The 21,739-nt window shown below is 40.6% G+C and overlaps 1 protein-coding gene across 2 annotated transcripts; it reads right to left on the bottom strand.

Moving 5' to 3' along the window:
• Positions 1–971: 971 nt before the first annotated feature.
• FBXO3 (F-box protein 3) lies at positions 972–21,710 on the bottom strand. 2 transcript variants are annotated; one of them, XM_080404913.1, is made up of 12 exons: positions 21,505–21,710; positions 18,399–18,488; positions 14,971–15,134; positions 12,371–12,485; positions 9,590–9,794; positions 8,085–8,130; positions 6,911–6,961; positions 5,784–5,868; positions 4,860–4,982; positions 4,299–4,414; positions 3,752–3,942; positions 972–2,108 (listed from the first exon to the last, which is right to left on the bottom strand). In XM_080404913.1, exons 1-12 carry the CDS (start codon positions 21,609–21,611, stop codon positions 1,983–1,985), a joined length of 1,419 nt encoding a protein of 472 aa, XP_080261039.1. In that variant the 5' UTR covers positions 21,612–21,710; the 3' UTR covers positions 972–1,982. The 2 variants fall into 2 exon arrangements, with proteins under 2 accessions (XP_080261039.1, XP_080261040.1); XM_080404914.1 differs by lacking the exon at positions 6,911–6,961 and having other exon boundaries at positions 21,505–21,706.
• Between the last annotated feature and the right edge of the window lie 29 nt (positions 21,711–21,739).

The raw sequence follows: 21,739 nt of genomic DNA, 5'->3' as shown, positions 1-21,739 counted from the left end.
AAGTAACGGAATGACCTTTTTCTTGTTACAAACACATCTGCGTTTGGTACAACAGCAACGTGTCATTCCCCCTTACCTGTGTCCTTCACTCCCATTCACAAGAGTCCTGTGACCACCAGCTGGGCTTGGGCCGGAGCCCTCAAACCCTCACGTCACAGTGCTCAGAAGCTGACAGAATAGCATTGTCCTGCATCCTGGCGCCTTCTACAGTAAGCAATAATTACAGTGCCTCTCTAACAACCCAAGGGAGAACCACTCCCTGAGAACCGCAAAATGCCCAAGAGCTGGGAGTGTTTCTGCAGAGCCTTATGCCCTTCAGCGGGTATCACTTAACCAGAACACAGGGACCCTGGTGAATTACCAAGCCAGCCTCGCCCATGACATCTGTCCTTAAAAAACACACAACAGACTGACAACACTGGAATAAGTTCTAGTTCCACTGAATCATCTTTTCACTGAGCCTTTTAACAGATGACAAAATTTCTGTGAAGAACAAGCGTTATGCCACAAACATCACATTTCCCCCCCTCACAGTTAACACTGAAGAATCCTCAAAATGGAAACGACTTGAAACCACTCCAGTGATTCACAGTGCTGTTCAGACTTCTGTGAGGGACGCATTTTTTTGCTTCTGTTTCACCTGAACAACTGTTGTAGGGATCGTACTCAGTATTTGTTTCTCTACCTTGTACCAGTGCAGAAGATCCAAATGTTGCATGGCACCAGGAAAAGATGAGCACACAGACAATCTAAAACTACGACTTATGAAAAAAACCCCACATTTTCTGTATCAGCAGTAGCTAGTCAATAACAAAAAACATTCAGTTGGAACCAAAGTATGCTGGTTTTCCACATAGGAGCTACTAATTCTGGATGTCAAAAGGAGGAACTGACTACAGCAATGCTGGTCACACAGTTATTGCTCAAGTCTTGGCAAAGAAGAGTCCCACATAGCAGTTCAGAGCAAAGGAGGCAGTTAAATTTCTTTATTAATGACAATGGAAACAAAATAAAAGTTGTAACGCAAACAGATACTTCTTTAAATATAAAGTTTCTAGTCATCTAGTGTTCTGTCAGGCTCCCTTTTTTTTTTTCCTTTTTTTATTCAGGCATAGTTACAAAAATCCATTGAGGATTTAGGGAACGATACTTCAACATAAATTTGTCACCTATGACAAAGTCTGAACAGCAAACATCATGTGAAGAAAAAATTCAAAACGTATTTACAAATACATACTCCGTAGTCACTGAGCAATTTCTCAGTGACCAACCGGCAGCTTGTGCATGTACACTACATTCCAGAAGGCATTATCCAATCAGAGTCACTTTGCATAAAATTAAGCTAAAAGACAGATTGTCTAAAAATAAGGCCAGTTTCATTCCTAATTTATGCATATGATGACCAGAATTTTCTGGTACTTCTATGTAATTTAAAAAAAAAAAAAAAAAAAAAAAAAAAAAAAAAGAGCGTAAGAGCACCTGATCTCACCCAAGTGGGATACACAGACCAAACGGCAAGTTTCTTCTTAGCAGGAGTTAATCAAGAGTAGAAACTCACGAGAAAGGACAAAAGGATACACCTTTTTTGCCATCTTGTCTATTGCTAATTTTAGATGCTTGTATAAAAACAAAGCCCCACACCGTATTTGCAGCATGATCATAAATAGGCAATAGTTTAAAAATGTAAGATATGATTACCTCGGACTACCAAGCTGTTTCACACTTCGGAAAAAAATGAACAAAGCCCAAACGCCTTTTTCCTCCTCTCTCTCCCTCTCCCCTACCCAACCCCACCCCCCACTTCCAAACCAGGGGAGAAAAAAAAAAGTTATACTCTGATGAACATTAGAACTGGCACCAACATTCATGCTAGTTGCCCTGATGTGCAACAGAAAGTTCATTTACAACAGTCAGAAATATTCTTATGCACTAGCCCCGAAGAGTTCAGCTTCTGAAAACAGTTTATTTTGAAAAAATTCCTATCAGGTATGACGTGGGCAGCGTCCGGAAGGTGCAGGAATGTCCAACACTCTACGTCGATCCTCATATTCATCGGTGTCTGTGGAATCTTCGTCTTCATCCACTGCATATTCATTATGGTTTGTTTCCTAATACAAAACACATTCAGATTTAATTAAAAGCTATGCTAGCTAGTTATAAGAAAGCACTAATAATTCCTAGAAAAGTTTGCGTTATGGTGTCAATTAGCTGAAGCTGACATTGTGATCTATGTCCTACAACCAGCTCCTTACAATTACAAAGTTTAATTTGCAACAGAGATCATTTTGCCAAACTACTTGACCTTTAACTCGGTAAATATTCGTTAACCTTCATTATTTCACAGGTACAACTACGTAAAGCCACAATTCAGTATCTTAAGCTATCAAGAAAACAGGTACAGCTCTGTTGTACTTTTAATAAAAGCAGTTTAAAAACAAAGGGTCATTACTACTTTTAGGACAGAGGTAAAGCAAAAGAGAAAAGTATTTTTACATTCAGCTGAATGGAAGGAGGTTTCAGCTCCCATAAATGTGGGCAAGAGTTGAGATATGCCATCTTCTGTTAGAAACATGACATCCGCTGGCACTTACTGTTAGAGCTGCTGGTAATGAGAATGTCTCAAATCCCTGGAAACACCTGAGAAAGTGTACCTCTGAGGAAAGGCTCAGTGCTTGCACAAACACTTCCAAGTTCTACCTGAATGAGTCACTAAATAAGTGCTATGCTAGTGATAAAATAAAGCATTCTTCTCTAAACATGCCAAAGCGAGAAATCACATTGTTAACCTGCAATCTTCAAAATAAAAACTAGGTTATAATTAACAGCAAGCTAAGTATCTTACTCATTTGCAAAGTCATTAAGTGACTTGATGAAATGCACTTTCAGTGAGAACTAATGATCGTCATACGGACTGCTGTCATTTTTAAATTGTCATTAACTGAAACTTTTTCTTGTTGCAGAAAGTAGATACGCTGTTACGGCCAAAACAGACAAGTGTGGTCATACCAAGGGGGGATATTAAGAGAACTGTGAAATCCAAACAGCTAATGCAATGCCATGTTTCTAGGCACAAATCGAGAACTCTGAAATATGCCCTGGATGGACAGACAGACATACACACACACACACAGATACATTTCTGTGCATCCTGAGGTGCAGCTGTGTTCAGACACGGAATGGTCACATCCTACCTCTGTTGAGAGCCCACAGGGCCCTGATCTCACCGATACAGCCGGGTCAGACCATCACACCAGACAGAGGTGAGGACTTGAGAAGGAAGGCCCATAGCCATGTACAGCATGCTAGCAAAGCTAAGGCCAAGGGTCCCGAATTCAACCGGCAGCATTACGTGTCAAAGCAATGAGAATACACGGCTCTCCCAATGTACAAACTGCCTACACTACAGCTACACTTGGTCTTAACTGGTGTGTGTTTTGTAAGGAGCTATCAATATGAATGCTCAACACTGTAATTTTTGCTCCTGAAGTGTTTTCTTACTAACAAACATTCCAGAAACTGAAAAGAATTTATATAGACTGAGTGATACTTTCACATTTCTTTTTTTATTGTTGTTGAGAAATGGTTCTGAAAAAAAGGAGTGATTTTCAAGAAAAGAATCAAAAGTGAAAAACGATATGACACTGAAGTTTAAACACAGTTACGCTGTCCTATTAAAATTAATGCAAGTGTTCTCGGACAACAGGTCAGGGCAAAAAAAAGCCAGGATAAGCACAACTGCATCTCCACTTACCATTCGTGCTGTAGACACCTTGAACGTTGGACAAACCATATGAAATCGAGGAATTGTGACGTTGAAGAATTTCTCCTTGTAGTAGAGGCAATGGAAGGTGTAATACCCCTCCATATATCCAGATGTTGTGGAAAACGTAGTACAGCTGGTATATTCATAGACTCTCCCTGGACTGATAATTGGAAACTCCCCTGTTGGTAAAGCGTAAGGACTGAAGCAGAACTACACTTCAACAGTTTGCTAAAGCACTTGCACTCCACAACACACTCAGGCAGATCAATTTATATTCCAGTGGCTGCATAAATGATTCTCAGCAATTGCAGATGTTAAAAAACTGTCTGAAGAGTGGTTACCTATCAGGGTGGTCAGACATCCCTTGCAAAACAACTTTAAAGACAAACCAGATGGATACGTGTCTTTCAAGCTACAGAATGACTACAACCCTCCGTCACTATGATTAACAGCTAATAACGTAACTTTAGTAACAGGTACATTAAACACAAACCCACTCTCTCTGCTGGGTTAGTAAAAGCAATCTTTTACATACCGACTACTCCAGGACCCTGAACTTCTTCTACATCACCTTTGGCATTTGTTATTCTCCAGTACCGACTGTCCAGCTGACAAGCCTTCTCAGGAAGAGCATCTTTGGACATTTCGATTCTAGAAGCCAAACGCCATACTTAGTGCATATGTAACTACTTTCATACATTTAAGAAATGCTTTAGTGTCCTTGAGATCTCTCTCAAAGTCGACTGGGAAAAAAATCCCACTAAGGTAAAGTATACGGAAGCAGTGGTTGGGATCCATCTCCATGTCTCTGCTTTGCTATCTGTTGTTATTTACTCCTTTCTAAATCACAAAAGCTACTTGTAACTTCCCCCCGCCCCATCACTGTATTTTACCAATTACCAACTTGACTGGTACTTTGCATACCTGACCAGGTAATGATTCAGTATTTTTTTATTAAAAAGTACAGCACATTGTGTACTTCCTATCCATTTTACAATGTTTTTGAATGCCATGCATAATTTTGTCAAAACTGATGCTTTGAATGTTACATAGGTCTTTCCTGTGTTACAAGAGTTAATTCAGTTGTTATTTTTACCTGATTCTGTAAGTGAAAAAATAATGCGGTGGATGTACAGAACTGAGTTCAGGTAGAAAAGATGTGGACACAGAAACAGTAATATCTCCTGTGGTAGCTACACATTCTTTATCATGCACATACCTAGAGAAAGGAAAACATCAACACTGCAAATAGTTCTGTACATTCAATACAAAAAACTGAATATGTAAAGTGATTAGTTAATTCCTAATTTGGCAGTTCAATAAAGGAAGTACGTATGCAGAGTCTTCACAACATATACTGCCCCATCACCTAAACTCATACAGCTGTGGATCAATTTGTACCTCCAGTAATGCTTCTATTAAGCCAGATGTGTAATTTGATCTGAAGTCAATGAAAACACACTTTTAAGTAAGGATATGTCATTATACTGTTTAAAAAATAAAACCTAGAAACTCCTACAGCAAATTAATTTACAGATCAGGAACTTGGTTCTACAGCATCCCAGTTTGACAGAATTAAGGGTCTTGCTTATATTTAGAAGAAATTAAAAGTGCATAAAGATTCAAACACAAAGACAAGTCCTGTTTATTTACATATTCAACAGTATTATTTTACAGACCAGTTCCCTGAAAAAAATTGGTTTTTTAGTAACTCAGAATAGTACTGCAGCAGCATACTCATGGCAAACAGAATAAATATGCTGTTAGCTAAACTTCAGATCCGTTGTAACGCAAAATTCTGGTCCTGTCAACGCAAAATTACAAACTCTGAAGATTCTGGTTAAAAAAGTTTCTTTCAGCATTCTGTTTTACAGCTTTATCTCCAATAAGCTTCACATGCCTTCTCCTCTCTCCACCATCAACTTTTATATCAGATACCTGTAACTACTTGGAAAGAGGTCAGCATTCTAAAAGCAGCATCAAAACCTTGCACTGAGGTTACAAATCCCAGTCACAATACCTGAAAATCTGGTCTCTGATGATAGGATAACCACCGGTTACAACCTTGTTTACGTAGGATGTAAACCATTCCAAGTAGGATGTACCTAGATGTCAAAGAAGAAAAGTGTTCATAAGGACAGGTACGTTTGCCACTAAGCACATTACAATAAATACTTCAAGAAAAAAAGTTTAAAGCTTTGATTATATTTATAATAAACTTTCAGACTTAGATGAGTCAGTCAATATTCGAGACCATTCTAACAACAGAGATCATTTGGAAAAAACAACCGAGAACTGAGAGTTGAGGGTGCACACTCCAGAAACGACACAGCAAAGAACCTCTTACCCAAGTATTTCACATTATAATCACGGTCTTCAAATGTTGGTGTGCCTTACCACCTGGTTTCCTGCTCATGATGGGCTGTTACTGGGAAAGACAAGTATAGTGGCCTGTGCTACTTGTATAGCTTTTTCCAGCTATTTTACCTACAAGAGGCATGCAAACCTGCCGGTGGGTTTATGGACTTCAGTTCTGAAAGCCAGGTTTCCATACAAACAGAGTTTCTAAGAAACATGCTAGCAAGCTGCAGAATTTCCCTCTCCTTAAAACAGGAATAAGCCATAAACACACTCTGTGCTTCTGCCACAAACCCAGAAGGCTAAGGCTGTATGTCATGCCAAAGAACCTGGGATTTTCATACATCTACCACCACTGCCTGAGAACAGCTTTTCATACACCTACAGCCATTATTCAGGAACAGCTTAATTTCTAAGTAGACAGCCAAGCTGCCACATCTAACTCTCAAAGAAGAGAGTTTCATACAAGACACACCAGCTCTCCACAAAGAAATTCTCAGCCATAAATCTTCCAAGCACTGCAATATGGAGTTCAATAGAAAAGTAAAGTTCTTCAAGTATTTGTCAATGCTGCTGATACAAAACTGGATTTAAGCTGAAATACTAAGAAATCATTATCCTCACCTTCACTGACATCTTATCATGTACTACCACTCCTGTTAGATTAAGTGTACTTACCACTTCTTCCTTTGAGGAAGAGCTATGTGTACTGCCCTTTGACCTTTTGGAAGTCTAAGAAACTCCAAGTTTATTATCCTCCTCGCTACCACTAATCCACAAAATGCAAACCTTGTATGAAGTAACTCCGACTGGAGGAAGTGGACCGATTCACCCCGCCACCTTCAAAATGACAAGATAAATGCTCTATATGAAACTTCCCTCCAGATTGCGATAAGCCAAGATTAACCCTTTCAGTCAATGGCATATATTTAAATATGTCAGATCACCTCACCATCCAACTCAACTCTATAGAAGCAGCCATCCTGAGCAGCAACACCAATTCACCACAGAGTAGCTTTAAAGTATTTAGGTAGAAACTCTTATGTTCTTGCTGTATCTTTCCTATGATGTTTCTAAAGCACACAACGCGTTCTGCAAGACCTTTGTAAAACAGGTTGACTACTTCACATTAAAATCAGTTCATGCAATCAATCAGTACCAAGAAATTAGCGTGGCTAAGAGTTTGACCACCTTCCACCAGCAATGTACAGCAATGGTACAGTATTGCTTAATGTGGTTTCTCACTGTAATATTAACACATATATCCTAAGAAATACGCAAGGCTAAATTTTATTATTGATTTTGGTGTCATCTGTTATACATCTGCTTTCCCACCGAGTGAAAGGAATTTAGACATAGCCACAGTTATCAGATGCCAGTGGATTAACAAAAATAAATAATCAAAACACTATTCCAATCAATGTACATGTCAAGACAGATGATCACAACACATTACTACATAACTAATTACACAGTTTTCCCCTTCCCTCCTTTACCCTTTGAATAAAGCAATCAGGCAAATAAAAAAAAAAAATCCAGAAAAGTTTTTTTCTGCAGCTATGTTTATAGTTAATTAGATTTCATCATGGGATGCAAAATATTTTCAACTTCCAACGTGGTTGCAAAAATCACTGGGGGGTGGAAAAAAGTAGATTCTTTCTATCCACTTGGGTGTTGTATTTAATAACTGCTTACATCACCCCCACGATGGCTAACTTAAAAGGCATCTTGTTAGACAGGTTAATATGCTGAATGATTTGTATACAAGACACATAGAAGGACAAGCTTTAATACAGGGAACCTGCATTTCATTTCAAGTAAAAGCTCATGTTTTAAAGTAGGTTAGTGTCTTACAAGTAGCACAGAAAATTCAGAGTGCTTGCTTTGTTCAAGTCACACTGACATGCATTTTCTAAAGAGCACAATTACAACACTTTGTGGAATATTTTATCTAAAGTGTTACCTGTAATGAACATATCAATAGCAGATGGATTGCGAGCCATTTGGTCCTAAAAAGGGAAAGAAGTTTGTGCATGTATTAGGAGGAAAGCATTAGACTTTCAAGGTTAAAATTCAACACCTGAAATATAACATAGGAAACACGTTCCCGATACTACCTAAACCTAAAACCTGGCTGCTCAATACATCATGGTACTCCCAGTTAGATAACCAAACATATAAAACACACAGGCCTGTTCCTATGAGCACTCACTTGATCACTGAACACACAGCTTGAACATTCTACTAAGGCTCACGCACATAAAATCAGACTTAAGGCATCTTTCACAAAAACAAGGCCTCCAAAGTACTGCCTTCGAACAGAAGCACAGGAGAGACTTCTAGAGATGATCAAACCCCTCTGCACGAGGCAGGGTTAGCAGCAGCACATTGCCCAGGGGCTGTCCGCTTGGGTGTTGACTCCCTCCAAGGACACAGACTACACAACCCCTCTGGTAGCCTGTTACAGCACTCAGCTGCACTCACAGTAAAAACGTTTTTGTGTACATTCAGGTCAAGTTTCCTGTGCTTCAACTTGTGCTCACTGCCTCTTCCTCTGTCATTGGGCAGGCATCAGTGAGAAGAGTCTAGTTCTGACTTCTTCAAGCCCTGCTGCTATCAGATATTTATAAACATTGCTCAGATTCCAAGCATTATCTAGAAGGTTTTAATACTTGGTATAATAGGGGAGGATCTTAACATCTTTCAAGTGATCCATTATCATGGCATATCATAGAAATCTCATTGCTACATGCTTTGAAAACAAACTGCCAAGAACTCCATAACAGGATGAAGATCCCCATTTTTTTTTATTTTTTTTTTTGTAATTACAAGAAACACCCTTTACTCACCGTGATTTCTTATGCAGGGGGAAAGTCATCAGGGCACGGGTAAGGAAAGAGAGGGCTAAAATCTCGTTAGGTATAATATCCTTAAGCTTCACTAGCAACACTACACCTGCCTTAAAATATTACAGCTATAAGAATTATGAAAAATATTCAAATAATCACATTCTACAAAGGAGCTGTTCAAGAGGAAGAGTAAGTTTTGCTTACAAACCAGGGGACATCATTTATTGCAGCAAGTTTACATTTAACATATCTGGGGGAGAAGAATATATAGATGCTGACCTTCCATAATGGAGAAGCTTTTCTTCCTTACAGAAACGGGTACAAGAGTATTTGAACAACTTTAATTAATACCTTCCAATAAGGTTGTCCACCATCACAAACCTACAGAAATTGCTATAGCCACCAACAATTTCACATAAATTTCCTTCACTTACAACCATTCCACTTCCAGGCTTTGATGAAACACAGATGGGAATTCAGGGGCAAGTAACAAAACTAATATGATCTCTAAGTATTCACTTTCTGCTACGTAAAATATTTCAGATATCCAATAACATGCAAAGGGACACCATCAATCATTAGAAAAGCACATTCACAAGTATAATCATATCTTCCTTACTGGACATTGATAGAAGATCTCGTATTTATTTCGTCCCTCCACACTCTCCAGGGCCATGTATTGGCTCAGGCCAGTATGAATGCAAAAAGTAAGAGGAAGACATTGCTTCAGACCTAGCCTCTGCTGAAAACCTCCCGCTGCTGTGTCGATATCCAGCAAGTCTTCAGAGCGGTAGTGGTTCGACAGTGCCATGCTCCCCATCAAACTTAACAGACAACAGCAAAAAAAGGAAAGATAAATAGAAGATACCACTCACAAGGCAAAGAGAGCTTTAAATCTTTTCTAAGCATGGATTCTATCGATGCTTTAGATGCACATCAGACTTAGATCAAGTCCGAGTCTAATATCCAGGTGCTGAACTAGGTTATTAGTTCACAACATCAACCTTCACAAAGGGAGGCTTGATGGCCCTAAGATAAATACTTCCTTGTATGCTTTGTGCATCTCAAAGCACCATTTTAAACTGTGTTGCTGATTCCCATCATGTCTGCAACTACTTCAAAGAAGCCGCTCACAGCTGATGCAGCTTCCTGTAGTAGCATAATGTAACAACTACTGTCTGTATCTCAAGCTGCATGCAAGTTCATTTCAGTACTGTCAAAGTGTCCATGATTTTTCAACTCAAATACCAAGCTGCTACAATAAGTGTCATTGATCAAAACTACAGTGAGCAAGGTGCTCCATGTTTTGGAGAAAAGGTTGAGAAGCAAACAAGTAAAATGACCATTGAGTCAGAGAGATTATAATCTCAGTATAAAAACTAAGGCAGACAGACACAAGTAGACATACACAAAGCCATCAATTGTCTAATTTTTTCCTCTAGCTTCTTGTAAGCATCACAGAAAAGGATGGGATTTTTTACTTGTCTTTGACAGTAAGGAAGTGAGATCAGAGACAGCAAAAAGAGCCTCTCATACATAAGGAAAGTATATACATTTGGAAAAAACTAGTAATAATCTGAAATATGTAACAAATTAGGAATGGAGGTAAGCATTGGAAGCTAAAGTTAATATTGATGTGAATGTCAGGCTAGATGAGAGCTAGGGTGAAAAAAAAACCCCAAGCAACCCACACTCAATGTAATAAAGGGGCAGACAATAGAAGAATGATAAAAAGCAGTAACATGATCAGATTAATCAGCTGTAAGGGCACACACTACAGCAGTGCGCTTAGCAACGAGAGGAGTACACAAACCTGCAATGTACACCCCCCCACCTATACTCTCATCTGCTTTGCCTTTCACTGATGTTCTCAGATGTAAACTCTTGCAGATGCTTTTACTAGCGTTATGAAAGCAATGACTCAGGCGCAAGCTGCCACACGTCAGCATGACACAAGCTGCTCCCATCCTGGGCAACAGGTTCCACCCCTCTTTTTCCTTACGTAGTCTTGCCTACAATCAGCATGTTGTACAGTTTAAAAACCAAAGTGAACATCCAAACACTGAAACCTGAAGCACCTAACAATGATGACTAGTCCCAGATCTCCTCTATTTCTGATCTAATATACCAACAACTTGCTGCATGGACTTCCACTACCTACACCTGATCTTTCCAGCATTCACCTCCCACAGGGAAGCAAGCCTGGCCCCAACGGTAAGTCCACACCCCTTCTACTCACACTGTGGCCACCTCTCTTACTCCAGGGTCCCATGTCAGAGCTAACTAGTTCCCCAGTCAGTGCTCCACCAACAAGGTTTGCCAACCTGCATGTAAGGCTCAGGCCTTCGCTCTGAGGGCACAGCAATGGCCCACAGCCCACTGGCAGCTGCTCAAGCTGGAAGGTGTGCCCGAAGGCATATGGCTGCTTCTGCAGCCCTTCCACAGGCACACCAGCACAGTAGAGGCTCTGTGGGAGTGAAAAAGTAGTAGGAAGAGCAGGAAGCACACAAGATACAGAGCTCCATTAGAAGTCTACAGAACTAGGGTACCTATCTCCTCTCTAAAGTAAGTCCCTCTTGCAAAAGAAACAGAACTAGAAGTCATTGTTATGATTGCATAAAACTAATTCCCATATCCCTTCTGCACATACAACACTAGAACTGGAGAAAGCTGCACCTGCTTTACTAGTGAAGGTTTTGGTAGAGCAACATGAATGCATTGCCCCCTACAGACACTGCAATGATTTGCTGCAGCTTTCCATCTTTTGCTCAAGTTTGCAGGGCTTTATCAAGTGCAGACCTGCTAACTTTTCCTATAGCTGGAAAACAGGAAACTGGAAACTATGTTTGGCCATTTGCCTTCTAACCTTAATGTAAAAGGAGTTTTTAATTGCTGAAACCACATAAAATTGTAAAATCTCCTACTGATAAAACTTATTTTGAAGAACTGACATTTTGATTCTACTTGAAATGAATGCTCGGTTTAAAAGTTATTCCCTAACCATTTTAAAGAAAAAAGTTACTAAATAATGAAGCCTGAAGAGTGCAAGAGGCTAATTTACTTATGTAGTACAAAGCAAAACTTCAGGGGAGCAACTCCCAGCAGTATGATTAGAAGTCTAACAGTTGGAAATGTTAGTTATTAACAAAAAAGAAGTTCTCACTAAGAAAAAAAATTGAAATATAAGAGTAATTGAGCAATTAGAAATCTACACTGTATTTTCAATTACTTTTGAGAATAAAAGACAGCCAATGCTAGAAGTGTCACTTCAGGCACTCAGTTGCAATACATTTAAATGCTTCACTCATCCTGTTCAGCAGACATTTTAACTTTTTAATAAACAAACTATCTGAGAAATACAAAAGGAATTAGTTACATAGTACGTAATTTCATTCCTTACCCAGGAACAACCAGCTTCTGTCCATTATGAATACGAAATGAACATCGATAGTCATCAGGGAGTTTGCAACCTATTTGTGCTTCCACAGCATCCAGATCTTCCTCCCGCACACTCTCTGTGTACAAAAAGAAACAGTTATTAAGTGGCAGTTTTGGAGTGGGAAATCAAGAACTGCTGTGCCTACAAAACTCTCAAATTTGATGTTGATTCACTGCTCTGCCCCCAAATGCCCAGTATACCGTTCCTGACAAAGGTGAATATTGGAGTTTGTGTTAAGAGCTCTCCTTTAAAATGCTATTTCACATCATCTCATCAGAGCTGCATGCCTAGAAATAAGGCAAAACCTAGCCACATTCCAGACATAATAGCATGTTTTCAATTGTCAAAGAGAATTTTATGTAGCCCCAGCAACCTTAGCATTATGGATTTTTCTTTTTTGTTATCACAAAAGGAATATATATTTCAAAGTATTTTGCCACTTATAATTCAAAGTGAACAAACAGACATGCAAAAGCAAGGTAAATTCAGTTCAACTTTGGGATGCAGCTGTCTAGTAGCACATTTTCAAGAATCTTCCACTGATTAAATTCAGGCTAATGGCCAGAATCACTAAAAAGCAAGTACTTCAAATAAAAGCATGGAACTTGTGAGTGCCTCGATCAAATGAACATGGACTCAAGTCAATATTTGGTGACAATATTATATGCTAGGTGGCACAGAAAGAATACTACATAAATTTGAAAGGAAGCTGATTACATTAACTGACTACTTAATACACCATCAATCTCCAGTGAAATGTCAACAGGCCTGACTTTAGCAGAAAGTATTTATAAAGTGAAATGAACCTTCTCCCCACAATATTATCATTAGCTGACCGAGTCCCCAGTTAAAACTTTCAGGCAGTATTGATTTTACTCTTTCATCATGCTAAGGGATGCTTCTTTCAGTTTCCAGTCCAATCAGTAACAGAGAAATGTTGGCTGCAGGCACCGTTCACCTGGAATTTGAAGCAATAAACGGGTAACGGGGATTTCCAGATCGACTGGAGCAGAGGGAGCTGGGGAGTAACGACTCTTACACCTCCACACACACTTCACGGGCTTTCCAGATCCTCACTTCTAGCAAAGATCAACTGGGTGGCCTCTGTGGTCTGTTCCAATCAAGGTTTTTAAGCTGATTTTTTTTTTTTTTAACCTCTTTTCCTATTCATTATCCGTTTTATTTATATGGTATAATTTAACAATTCATTGAAACAAGATCCTGTACAAGTGGTATTAAAAAGGCATAAGTTACGGAAGGAAGAGCTCCTGCTAAAACCTGCCATCACTATACAAGCATGGAAATCGATAATTTTAAATTTATTTTTGTCTTTCTGTAGACAAAGAGAAGCTTCATTGCACCAAATTCCTTGGGAGGATTTTGAAAGTAAAACTGTGGTAAAATCTGTTCAACACCTCCAATGCAGATACTTTTCAGTTTTATTTAAAAACTATTTGACTAGCAATTCAGTGGTTCTGTATACCAGAGTGAAGGGTGTATTTTCCACAGAGCAGCATGAAAGTTACGGAAATCAAAGCATGGATATCAAGTACTATGGCCTGTGTTACTCAAGAGTTCAGGCCCCATTTAACCCTTTTGGCTTTTCCTAAAAAGGCATTCCTTCACTAACACAAGTAACAAAATAAAAAACAACACAGTAAAGTACAAGTTTCTAACCACATTCTGTTATTCACAAATATTTAGCAAAACTCAAGAATTCAGCACCATCCAGAAAGCCAAGAAACGTGCACAATTTGCACAGGAAAGATCATTGTCTGTAGACATCTCAATTGCACAGATGAAGTTAAATCAAACATCCTGGTCTAACAGTCAATTCATACTGACATGTGAAGTACAATTGAAAAAGTAAAAGCTATTTTGATACCAGAAAAGCCCAAACTCACTGTATGTCTTGCTGTGTAAGATTTATTAAGTGGAACACTGGGAATTACTTCAAGTATTAAACCACAAACTTAGTCTGAGAACAGAATCAGGAGGGCAGGAGGGAAGGGTAAAAATTCTTGTTCAGCCACTAATTTACTTTCATTAGAGGAACGCAGTAAGTCCAATAGAAGGAAAAAAAAACCCTTTCTGTTTGGCTTTAGTTTAAAATGCCTGCTTTCATGTGAAAAGTGTTTTAATTAGGTCTTAATTAAATCTCACAAATAAAATCACACCAGCAGGTCCCAAGTCCTTGAAGTAATGGGATTATTAAACTAAACAAACAAACAAACCAGTCATAGCAACAGAAGACGAAAGCAGTAGAACTGTATTCATTTCCCGATTATCCATAGATAAAGAAGACTGGTCACTAGAAAAAAATAATCTTGATTTCTTCTCTGAAAAGAAATCTTGAGGGATCTATGGATCATGGTAACTGGGCAAGGGCTATACATGTAGTCTGATTTACTTATTTACTGGAGGGGAAGCAAAGGCACATTTACTTGATTTTCAGGACTCAGGTAATTGAGGCACACACCTAGGATGAAAGCAGTATGAAGCTTAATAACAGACACTGTCATGTAGCCAGCCTACCACAGAAAGCAGGTATGGCACCATACCTTTCAAAGAACTAATCATCCGAGGACACCGCTGGCCTAAGTATTTCTCTAGGTCATCCCAGGCTTTCTTCAGTGTAGCATAGTATCGGATATATCTTCCCAGGTCAGAGTAGGTACTGATGAAGACAGCTTTCCAGCTCTGATTTCGTTGACTTTTTTCCTCTCTATGTGGGCATGAAGAAAATCAGTTCAAATACTACCCCAAAAAAGCCCGACTTCTAAATCCAAGTAGTTAGTATTTGTTATTTGGCAGAAACAGTATGCATAATATTAAACCAGGAACACTTTCAGCCACATGAAGCTGCACAACTCAATTAATTCCAGCACCTATTCAACAGCAGCTTGGAACAGAATTAGGAAACATTTGGGGTGCTTAGTGTCAGCGGAGAACATAGAAACAGTATTCCTTTAAACAGAGTGCTGTCTATTATCAAATCTTAGAACTAGCAAATAGCTAATTCACATCACATTTCACACACACACAGAGGAAGGCCTTCCAAAAAAAAAAAAAAGATACCAAGTTTTTTGTTCTACTGCATTAGTACAAACTCCTTTATTTACCCAATAAGAATTAAAAGACCAAATCAGAGTTAAGGGAGAACTCTGCACTGACCCATAAAGTCAGTTTCTTAATGAATCACTGGATATTCAGTTCTCCTCACAGGCACAACAGCAGGCTCTGGGAAGACAGCCTGCCAAAAAAGTGCCGACTAACATCTGACAAAGGATGCTTGCCTCCAAATAGTAGCAGTCCTTGCATTTTTGTGTTAGGATATATTCCAGCTCCTCAAACTCCTATCAGCATGCTGAATCTAAGAGATTTAGTACAGTTTCATACATATAAATAAAAATGTAACAACAGAGAAGTCTTCAGATCACATTTAGGATCTCTCTAGCTCCGAAAAGGAGAGAAGAACCTTACTTATTGAAGAAGAGTTGAGGGGAAAAAAAGTAGATTAAGTTTAATCTGGAAAGTTGGATAAACTAATGTCAAAGCAAAGAAATAAAAGAAAACTCAAAGTGAGTTACATCTCAGCAGGTGTCAAAAGTTTCTGCTTATTTTCACCCTCCAAATGTCATATGCAGAAATTACCTACAGCCTTCATTCTTGTTTTTTCCTGGCTACGGAGAAGCCAGCATCTCAGAGACCAACCCCAGATCCAGTTCTCCTTAGCAAAGCCCTATAACCCCCTAATCTTCCCCCACACGCACACCGAGTTCCTTTCCCAAAGCATCAGGTATTCAGTTTGAATTTTCCATTTCCTTACCTTCTTTCCCCTGCCCCCCACCAGATTTTGGATGCTAGTAAGAACATCGCTTAGGATTTTTTTATGCACGGAATCTCAAGGCAAAATTTTACAAGTTGCATTACATCTTCATAAGCTGCATATAATTAGAACGTGCACGGTATGTTTATCTTTGTGGATTCAACTTTGCTTGCTGTTCATTTTTCATACACTCCATATGATATAACAGGGACTACAAACTACAAGTCTGGAAATGTTCCTAAGATTACCTTCTCCACCCACTTACATATATATATTAACCCCTTATCACCAACTGTTCTGCCACCTTAGGCTACTTGTGTAATACAAGAAGCACCTGCACAACCTGAATAATGGAAAAACACATGGAACTGATCACTGAAGTCATAAGTAGTTAATACTCCTCACAATTTACAATCTATAAATAAAGACATTGTCTAGAAAACAGGACACACACAGGGGATAAGCAGTAACAAAACTGGCTGGTAATTCACTTCAGTCAACTCAAAAAGCTTTCTCAGCTCCTGAGAAAAACATCCTTTTTTAGCAAAGATGTGGATTGATACCTTTACAGTTAGCTTCCACTTAAGAGACACCCTGAGTTCAATGCAAGCAAGCAGAACAGAAAGTGAGCTTTTAAAAACAACTCAACATCTCAAGAGCAACGTGTAAAATCTTTTACACAGCCCAGTGTGACTCCCCTGGGAAAACAATGAAGAAAATCCTCCCAGAAAGCATTTCTAAAAAGACAAGAAGGTGATCAGGAGCATTCAGCATAGATTTACAAAAGGGCAGTAATGCCTGACCAACCTGATAGCCTTCTACAATGAGGCGACTTGCAGGATGGATGAGGGGAGAGCGGCAGATTTACTAATTTTCACTAATTTAGTGAAGCCTTTGACACTGTCTCAGTTAGTATCAACACAGAGAAGCTGACAAAATAAGGGTTTGATAAGTAGATATTGAGGTGGACCAAAAACTGGCTGAACAACCAGGCCCAAAGGGTGATCAGTTGGAAACAAGTCACTTGTGGTGTTCCCCTGGGCTCCATTCTAGGGCCAATACTATTTAAAATCTTCATTAACGACCTGGTTGACAGGACAGTACACGTTCACCAAGTTTGCAGACGCTACAAAACTGTGAGGAGTGGCTGATATAGCAGATGGTTGTGCAGCCATTCAGAGAGATCTCAACAGGCAGAGAAGAATCTTCTGTACCACAAGGCAAAATGCAAAGCCCTACACCCAGAGAGGAATAACTCCAGACACCAGCACATGCTGGGGGCCGACCAGGTGAGAAGAACCTGGGGCTCCTGGCAGACACTGTGAGCAAGCAATGCACCCTCACAGAAAAAGCCAATGGTATGCTAGGCTGCAAAAAGAGCAGCATTGCCAGCAGGTCAAGGGAGGTGATCCTTCCTCTCTAGTTGGCACTGGCGAAGCCACGTCTGGAGTACTGTGTCCAGTCCTAGGATCCACATTACATGAAAGATATGGGCGTACTGGAGCAAGTCCAGTGCAGGGCCTCAGAGGTGACTGTGGGACTGGAGCATCTTTCACATGAAGAGAGGCTGAGAGATCTGGAACCCTTCTGTCTGGAGAAGGCCTGGGGGATCTTATCAATGCACACAGTTAACCTCATGAGAAGGAGTAAAGATGGAGCCAGACTCTTCTCAGTGCTGCCCACTGATAGACACTGGACATAGTCCTGGACAACCTGCTCTAGGTCACCCTGTGTGAGCAGGGGAGTTGACCTAGAGGATCTCAAAATGCACCTTCCAACCACAACCATTCTGTGATCCCAGCAACAGCTACCCTTGACACAGCCATCCAGTTGTACCCTTCATAATTACAGCACCCAGAGTATTACCTTCCTCCTTAGAATACCTGGTGTCTGATAAGGTCAAGCTGCAGTTTCTCCTTGAACCTAGGCACTAACAGGTCACCTCTTCTCAATCCAACCATAAAACCTTTTAACACCTGTAAATTCATGAAGCTTTTCTAGGAAATTAACATTTTGGATACCTCTAACCTTTCATCGGTTTGAAGCTGATAAATGCCAATTCAGTCTTGGAGTTAGTAGAAGTAACGTAGACATAAACAGACAGGACGATAACATAACCCTTATTTTCATAGAAAAAAGGCTTAAAACAACCAGACTTACTCTGAAATAAGCCAGTATTTCTTGCAGTGTCTTTTCCACAACGGATCATGGCTTGATAGCTGATTTAATCTTCGACTTAAACAGCAGCAACTATAAATATAATTTAATTTGATTGAAAAAGAGTGGTGAAACAGGGATAAATACTGACCCATATTATTACACATTATATTCCCATGAAATAAATGCAGTTTGAAAGTTACATAGCTTTCCTTTTTAGAGTTGTGCTTACAATGGTTAAAAAGTCTTCATTACAGGCGTGTAAGTCATGAACTACCTTTCTACACACTTTGAGAACTGTCAGCAATTAAGTAATTTTGTAAAGCAGGTCATCCTGTAGAGCTACTCCATCGTAAACATTGTCTGAAAGATTCTGGTGTGATTCTGCTCCACCAGCGGTAAGCACTGCAGCAACACAGGCTAGTTATGATTTAAGTTGCTTTCTTACCTGGATTGTCAGTCTCTACCTTACGTTTTCCATTATTTCCAAGCTACAGAAACTAGACAGTTTGAGTATTACAAAGTTACCGTCCACTTTAAGTTCTTTCAACAACGAACTTCATGACCAGCAATGATGACAGACACAGGGAAAAATCTAAAGGATGACAGACCTGGAAACTAGTACTGCAAGCTCACTCTAATAAAGGCCCTATATAAGCCCCTGCCATTGTGTTACAGGTAACATTGCTAGTTCAAGAAGTTAAAAGAATTATACCCTGCACTATGCAGTGCTATTGCAAATGCAGTATTAAAAAAACCTGTAGGATTTAGGTCTAAAACTGTCCTCAGAAATCATTTAAGTTAATCCTGGCTTGATGCAAGGAGGCAGTAAAAGCTAACCCATACTTTTGCTGCCTGCGAAGCTGCTTTTTAAAAGCAGCACAGAAGTGCCATCAGATACAGTCTGTTCTTGTATTTACTTTTACAGTTATAAAGTCTTTCTTTATCTGGTATCGACAGCAAGACATTTCAGTGTATTTATATGAAAAGCAACGATTGCCTCATTCAATCTAGCCTGAACACCAGACAATAAACCTTTTTTTTCTTCAGTGTTTGAGCTGGATTATCAGTTATGCTTCAAAGAAACTCCCCAAAAGACACCACCAATTTAGATGTGGCAATATCACTTCCTCTGGTATCTTGTTCTAACAGTTAATACGTGTATTTTAATGGCAGTGATCAACACCTAAATACCCCAAATGAGGTTACTGAACTTCAGCTTCCAGTTACTACTTTTTGGGGCTTTTTCAGTATAGTTCAGAAACTAGTAAGTAGGAAAGACCAACTGTGTAAACGGCCATAGTTGCACACTGAAATAAAGATGCCTCTCAATTTTGGTTTTGGTAAGTAAAATCAGCCAAAGTCCACGGCTGGTGAAAACATTTCAGACTGAGACTGCAGAATTATTTGTATTTAACTGTTCAGTCTTTTTTTCCCCCTCATCAATATCCATTATAAACTGTTCAATTTTGAAATAGTAATACAATCCTAATCTCTAAGAAAGTGATTCTCCTGCATGCCCTGCCATTAACCCTCCCCTCCGCAACGACTCAAAAGACATAAAACCATTCACTTCAAACCTCGACGTTTGGCTATGGAAGAACTTCATTCACAACACCGGGATTTTTTTTCTTTTTGGGTGGAGGTGACAAACAGAAATATCCCAAAGTCAAAGCCCTTGCAGAAATACATTATATTGGTCTTTATCAATCAAATCAAGCTTGTAATTTCTGGTAGGAAATAAGTCCATAGCATCAAAGGAACATGTGGCTTCAAACATGATAAAGATGCAATTAAAGCCATTCTCATTAATTACAGAAATATTTGGTCACCTGTCAGCTTTTCCATTATTTAAGAGCCACCACCAGACTAACCAACCTGTGGAATACCAGGGAGACCGTAACATTTGTTATGGTCGGTTATCTGTATGTCCTAAACCAAATGCCAGCAACTAGAGATTTCCTCAATTAACACTTTGACTAACTGCAAACAGCCAGCTATGCAAAACTGCCATTACTGACCGTATAAATAAGAACCCCACACAGTATTTAATTATGCTTGCCCAGCAAAATCCATCTCATTTTGTTAAGCACATAACAAAAGCAGGTAGTGCCTTTACTACACCATCAGCAACTACTGCTAAATCATCCATACTGGATTTGTAAAAATTGTTTCATTTTTGCTTATGCTTAATCTCTTGTCGTTACCATAACAGAATTCTGCTGGCTGCCTTTAGCTTTCTTGAGTAGTATTTATGGGGAGGGGGGGAAGCAAACAAAAACCATTTTGATGATATACTATTATACACCATCTACCCCTCTCTCTCTGATTAAATTCCGTGATTCCAACCCGTGCCCACGCCTGTACGTCACGGGTGAGGGTTTAGCTACAACACCCTCACCCCGCTGCGTGCCGCCCAGCCCCAGCCACCCGCCCAGGTGTCCCACAGGAGCCGGCAACTTTCACCCACGTCGTCCTGCCTGAGAAGCCGTCCTATTTCATTTAATTTGCTTTTCCTCAAACAACAGCTCCTTCAAGTCGCGGGACGTATTGACTGGCAATAAGACCGCCCTTTGTTTGCCCGCAGATAGGCAACAGTTTCAGAGAATTAATGATTTCGCTCCAGTTACGGGTTCACCGTCTCTACATTGTCATTTCGCTATACATACAGCCAATATATAATGGGGGAGAGGAAAACAGGCAACGTTTCCTTGTACTAAAAAAAAAAAAAAAATTAAAAAAAAAAATAGGGGCAAATATCGGCGGAGAAGGCCGGCGTTTGTCAGGGGAGGGAGCTGCAGGAGCCGGCCCCACAGCGCAGCTCCGCCGGCGCCTGCCCCAGCCCGTCCCCCCGGTGCCCGTCCCTGCGGGCGCCCCCACCCCCGCCGCCGCGGCCCCTGCCCGGCACGGCACGGCCACCCGCCACCGAAAAGTTGTGCCCGCGCTCGGTGCGGCGCCGCGGCGGCCGCCCCCTCCCTGCCGCCTGCCGCCGGGCCCCTCAGCGCCGCCGGGCCCCTCAGCGCCGCCGCGGCCGGGCTCGGCCCGGCCCGGCCCTCCCCCCCCGAAGGGGGCAGCGCAGCCCCGGGGCGGCGCCGGGCCCGGCCCGTACCTCATTAGATCCCGGTAATCCAGGAAGCTGAGGATGAGCAGCAGCGGGTCGGTGGGCAACAGCTCCAAGCTGAGCACTGACGGCTCCATGTCCAGGGGCGCCGCCATCTTCCGAGACGTCCCGCAGCTCCGCCGCTCGCTGCCGCTGACGCGCCCGCCCCTCACGCCGGCCCGTTGTCAGCCGCCGGGGCGGGGGGGGCACAGCGCCCCCTGCCGGCTGCGGCCCGCCCGGCTCC

This window comes from Falco punctatus (genome assembly GCF_963210335.1).
Source record: "Falco punctatus genome assembly, chromosome: 10".
Classification (NCBI taxonomy): Eukaryota; Metazoa; Chordata; class Aves; order Falconiformes; family Falconidae; genus Falco; species Falco punctatus.
The sequence above is the reverse complement of the archived record's forward strand: the minus strand, read 5'-3'. Positions and strand labels throughout refer to the sequence as shown.